A 6,000-nucleotide genomic window follows, 5' to 3' on the forward strand; every position below is an offset into this window, starting at 1 on the left:
CATACTTGTTGGGGGTTGGCTGGGTTGGAAGCAGAAGAAGACACACAATGCAGATTTTGATGTAAAGCCGACCGCACAGTGTATCACAAAGCTTTTCTCCATGTGAACAGGCTATGGCAATATCGGAGGCGGCGCCGGAGGTGGATATCCGCAAGGCAAGGAGCACCGTACCGTTTCACCGGTTATTTTCATCCCTCCTCTTCTCGGACTTATCAAATAAATGACCTTACGCGTCGGATAAACATAGCAACCATGCCGGCACAGCATTATTTTGCCGCTTCCCTGTCGGTGAGGCACGGGCGGAATCACAAAGCGGCAGCCCTCTCTCACCGCGGCGCGGAAACCACACTGTCACGGCCCCCGACGCCCCCCTCCCCTCAGCAAGATTATGACGTCTGTGTAAACTGCTTCCACAGATGATGTTAATAACTTCCCTCATTTTCAGGGGCATTATTTCCAACGGAGCTTTGCCTCCTGATGAGTAATTATCGGCTTTTATAGAAATGCGGTCACGCCGGCTTATTCGCTTTTTGCGTCCTTGAAAATAGTTTCCATGTCGTTCATTCAGAATTTACACATGCGGCCTTCAACATTTTTACAAATACTGCAACTCATAATACCGTATATACTTCAACACATAGTTATATGACTCTTTCTTTGTTTTTTTTACTTCCGCAGGCCTAGTACCTGGCTATGGAGGAGCTTACCCCCAACAGCTGTACCCAGGTATTTTACCTTTCTCCGTCTGTGAGTTCCCATTTCTTTTTTTCCCTCACATTTTCGGTGGAGTTGTCGGCTGATAGAGATGGAGGAGACAATATGTTTGTGTTGGGTTATCTTTGTGACCTTTGGGGGGCCTTCTCCTCCACCATAAATCAGGAGGAGGCAAAAAACGGAAAGCCGAAGAGAACCATTCATCCTCAGAAGGCGGAGGCGTGAGAAAAGTGTATTTGTGGCAACAGCAGAAGAACAGGGTTCTGCTGTGTCTGCAAAGAAAAGAAATGAAAAAAAACAACATGAAACACATGGATAGTAAAAAGTCAAAGCTGGCCTTTATGTATTCATGCAAAACGTAGTATCTCCCCAAGTACGCCTACAGCTATTCACTACACAAATACCACATGCAAAAAGCTAATACTTTGAATATTACGGCCGCAGTAAAATGATGTGTGGCTCCATATAGAGGCTTATTATTATTATTCTAAATCGAAGAGAGCTGATTAAACTACGCTGGAATGACCTTCTGAATAAGATTCCAGTCATTTCAGTCATTTTTAATGCCCCAGTGGTGCAAATACTATATTATATTGTAGCACTTTTCCAACTATATGTCATTGGCGCGCATGTTTTGGTTGCAGTTACCAGTGGAAATAGCTAAGATAAGATAAGATAAGATAAGATAAGATAAGATAAACTTTATTGATCCCCATAGGGGAAATTCCTTTGTCACAGCAGCGTAACAGTTATGTCAAAAAATAAAAAAGTCAAATAAATATGAATGTAAATATAAACAGAGAGACAGAAGACAGAGGATAGCAAGACATCCACGAATAAAAACACCACCGCAGCAACAACAACATCTACAACAACATCAACAACAACAACAGCCAACAACAGCAACACCAACAACATCAGGGATAATAATAGACAACATAAAGGCACAGTAAGGGGGAAAAATACACAACCAGAACTAAACAACATAAATAGAGTGACAACAGCGGGCTGGGACAGCTGAGTTGGGGCATGATGTGAATGGGTGAGGTAGTGAATGGCGTAAGGTAGTGAGATTGTAGAAGCTGAGTAACACATCGATAGGAATGGTATATAATGAGTTCAAAATTAAACGGCGTTGACCTGACAGTATCCATGCCCGAGACAACAATCCTATCCATTAAAATGTGAACAATCCTGAATCCTTTTCAGATGTGAAGCTTTCAAAAAACATTAGCGTGTCATTTCAAATTTCTAACAACGGCACAAGAAGCTGAATTTGCATAACATAATTAAATTATGTTCACCCCTTTGAAGCAGTGATTGTTGATGGAATTGTTTATCATGTTTTCAAGGATTAAATCAAATCAGCTTGTTACCTGGAGCTATCCAAAACCTTTTTTTAAATGTGTTTTTAACTACTGACTGCAGTCTGCTTCTAAAATGGTGTCACTCCGAATGGCTTAGAGAAACATTCGTGCATGATTTAGGTGCTTCTCGTTGTCTAATCTCATTTCTTCCTTGACGGATCCCGGCAGAGAAACATATCAGGTATATTTGACATCCGACTCACGGCACCATCTCTTTTGTCTCGTCCAGGTGGTTACGTACCCGCTCCTCTGACTCCTCAACAAGGTACCACTTACGTTCATTACCCCACAGAACACTCAATCGGAAACGTTTCATTGTTGGCTGTTGGGACTCTCGCCAATCGGACCCTTTTAGCGTAAACTTATCTTGTCCATAAACATTTTTCTGTCCATGAGCTATGATGAAAACGAAGTCAACTGCAAAGTCAAAGTCACCTTCAACTGCGATTCACATCTTCCATTGGTAGTCTCGGTAGGAGTCTGTGCCAGATGTCCAGTATTTTGCGCTATCATTATGTTATTTTAAAGAAAAAAAAAATGGACTGGAGAGGGAGACTAAATTTGCTGATGGTGACGGCTCCAGCGATGTCCGTCGCCAAATGTGATAATAAGCACGATCTGTGATGCGAGGGTCACCCCTGTCGCTTTGTCCCGACTTTACTCTGTGATCACCGGGCGAAGATGCCAATGTTCCAGATTATCTGGATGAGTTTGAACGAGGGCGCGGCGCAGGCCGGCACCGCGTGTGCTCATCAGTGCAGATGGCATTAACCGCATTTTCCCGAGTCTTGGAGATTACAGTGGTTGGGATTATCTCCAGGAAATTCAGCTGACATTGATGACTGACATCACGCCACAAAATCCAAATTTTATTTTTTTGTGTAGCTTTGGTCAAGTGCGGCTGAAGTTTTCAGCGCGAGATATAAGGATGAACAGTTTTGAGGCAGTTTTGAAGCCTTTCGCTCTAGTTGTTTTTGATGGAAGATACAAGGCTGTTTGAATTTGAGTCAGGTCAACTCAGATTTCATTTATTGGGTTAAACTACTACTTCTATTCCAGTTCAACTAAGAGCTACTGGCTTCCAAAAGCGAATTCAATGCACGTAAACCTTTCAAACTGCAAACTTTGCGATGGCCGGCTTGAGAGTGGAGCGGTCCGCTGGTTAGAAAATTGGCCTTCTTCTCTCTGACCCAAATAAGCATGCCTCCTCACAGTCTTGTTTCTCAATCACTAGCTTCTTTTATGCAGCTTGATGTTGGTTTTGCAAACAATGGGCACATTTAAGAGGCAATCTGATGATAAAGTCGTGTTTTCTTTGATGGCACAGACAGATCGAAGCTTCGCCTGTGGCCTATTTTGTGTCTTAACCCCCCACCCGCAACCCCATCTCACAGAGTCAGACAACATTTGTTTCTCAGAACAAAGCAGCAAAATTAAGTCAAACACAGTATTGATTGCGCCTGTTTTGTTTCGCAGCTAAAGCAGCCAAGTACATTGGAAATCCATTGCAGGGCTTCCTGGGAGGGGCTGGAGGAGGGATCCACAGAGGTAAAAGACACACACACACACTTCCTAATCTGACAATTATAGTTGAATTCTTAGGGGCACTATGGTGAAAAAAAAGCAAATCCAGCTCCTTAAAATGAACTTGTTTTTCACAGTCTCTCATTGCAAATCCAAGTCGCTCTGGTTAAAGGCTCAGAGGGAACATGTGGCTCATGTGTAAGTACTTAATACTTAAGGGAAGATTAAACTTAAATTGTGATGATCTTTGCTGCAGGTGGAGTTGCAGGATGCCAGGGGAAATATTGTGGGAAGAGGCGGAAGTAGAAGCTTTCTTGGGAGCTGGTGTGACATCAAGAAACCATGGTGCTACTGCATGATCTAGAATGTACATTTTATATGCAAACAAATCTCCATTAGAAAACTTGCAGAGATTTTACTTGATTTCAGTGTCTTGTTTTTATACGAACCCACCGACCCAGAATTTTTTTTTTTACACTTTCGGATGTGACACTTAATGTTGAATGTGCTTCAGTTGTGAATGTGATTAATTGGCCGTGGCTCCCCTCGATGTCCTGACCTACTTTGAAAACAAAGTGTGCGTCAGCTTGAGTTGCTTTTTTTGTGTGCATCAAAATGCATGTGTGTGTGGGTGAGTGTGTGTGTGTGTGTGCGCGTGCGTGTGCGTGTGTACTGACATATGGATGTACTGTTGTGTGAAAGACAAGCATCTACTGCCATTGTGACCTTTGAATGATTTCCCTCTCTGTCAGCGAGGTTGAGCTGCCGTTACGTTGCAGCAAAACACTGTATCACCTTGCTGGGCTGAGTTTGTCCCCTCCCTGACTTCTGAGGTGGACGTATCTTCCAGATATGATGAAATCCGGCCACTTTGGCTCCCCATCCGCTGCTGCTATTTTAAGACCCGCCGGGTATAAAGCAGTAGGAAGAGCGGCACTGGCCAACCCATCTGCTCTGCCATCTTGCTGACTCTGAGATGCAAGAGCAGATCAGTCTTCTCTGCATTTCTGACCCAAAGACTCCTTCAAACGCAACTCTGGCGCGTGGATGTTTTTGTCCGAATGTGGAACGTCCTAAAAGTCTAGGATAGAGCGCTGTAGTCAAGTGTTTAGTCTCTTTTCATCAGTTATTTGCATTTACGTATTCAAGCTTTTTTTTGCACCATGCTTTGACTCATATCTTTATTGTTACTAGGAATGTATGAACATAAAGTAAGAACAATTGCATTTATCCACTGTTTAGAAAGGCGATATGAAAAAAGAATGACTTTATTGGGTCCACCCCTTTGTCCATCAACTTGAGCTGCTTTTTAAAAAGGCTTTACTGACCAAAGATTCATGAGCACTGTCGCCAGGTGACCCACCCACCCCTGCCCAGATCCCCCGCCACCAACCCTCCTGTTTCTTTTTGTGATTTTGTACTGTATTTTGTACTAATCTGATGTTATCTGGCTTCGGTTTTTCCGCTCCGTGCTGGGTCAGACCTTGTCTTATGTGCCGTGGGATATTGCTCATCTTTATTTAAGACTATTTCTAGAAGGAGGAACGGTGTGGTTTTGCACTTTTTTTTTTGTTTTAAATATTTCCACGACACACATGTGACTTGTCATATCTTAGCATTTTGCTTCCCGCAAGTAACTAAATAAAATGTGTCAAAGAAATTTGTACCCCTCTGTTTGTTTATTTTGCACGAGGATTAGCTTTAGGACGGCGGTAAAAATGCCTGGTATTTCCCAATAACTGATAGAATTTGCAATATCTGACAGAAGACACTGTCCGTTTCCTTGGTATAGTAACTCTACACTTGTTGTGCCAGCTGGAAATAATCAAGTCATGCCGAGGTCTCACGAGAGCCAGAGCCCTGTTCCACATAGGAAGATTGTTGTTTCCTACTTCATTTACAAACCGTGTCCTGCTGGAACTGCAGTATTACTAAAAAAAAAAAAAAAAAACAGCTATCCCAACAATACTGCCCCAAAGCTTTTTCCCAGGAATATTCCGATGTAGTCTTCTCCCAACAAGCCTGTTATTTCGCAGTCGAGGTCCCTGGAAAGAACATTATGTTCCTTTGGTTCCAATAATCCATAAAATGGTGCTGCGATTTGTCTGTTCGTTGCTTTGACTCTTAAAGCTAATCTGCCGAGCCGTGCGGCTTTAGCGCAGGAAATGGGATGAAGTGAAAGTGTAGCGACACAGGTGAAGAAAATGGCAAAAATGTGAAGGTCACCGGAACAACCAGTCTGCAGGAGGAGATCCAAACTGATTAATCGGTGCACAGTTAGAATATCTAAGTTGGCACTCGGTTAAAGAGTCTCTGGGAAGATTTGTCCATTTCTGTCATTTTCTCAGAAATCAACATGTCTACAGTTGGATCATAAGCACCTGTACAAAATCAG

At 42.9% G+C, this 6,000-nt stretch overlaps 1 protein-coding gene across 8 annotated transcripts in view; it reads left to right on the forward strand.

Annotated features, from left to right (window-relative positions):
- Window positions 1–5,265, forward strand: part of elna (elastin a) — a 58,781-nt gene extending 53,516 nt beyond the window's left edge. For all 8 annotated transcript variants that reach the window (XM_086143134.1, XM_086143140.1, XM_086143175.1 and 5 more), the window contains 5 exons: window positions 111–155; window positions 679–726; window positions 2,311–2,346; window positions 3,558–3,629; window positions 3,862–5,265. In XM_086143134.1, coding sequence (XP_085999260.1) covers window positions 111–155; window positions 679–726; window positions 2,311–2,346; window positions 3,558–3,629; window positions 3,862–3,911 — 251 coding nt within the window. In that variant the 3' untranslated portion in view covers window positions 3,912–5,265. The remainder of the gene's footprint in view (window positions 1–110; window positions 156–678; window positions 727–2,310; window positions 2,347–3,557; window positions 3,630–3,861) is intronic.
- The last annotated feature ends 735 nt before the right edge of the window (window positions 5,266–6,000 follow it).

Source organism: Fistularia commersonii, chromosome 3, assembly GCF_037954325.1.
Source record: "Fistularia commersonii isolate RoL2024-O1a breed Wild chromosome 3, RoL_Fcom_v1.0, whole genome shotgun sequence".
NCBI lineage: Eukaryota > Metazoa > Chordata > Actinopteri > Syngnathiformes > Fistulariidae > Fistularia > Fistularia commersonii.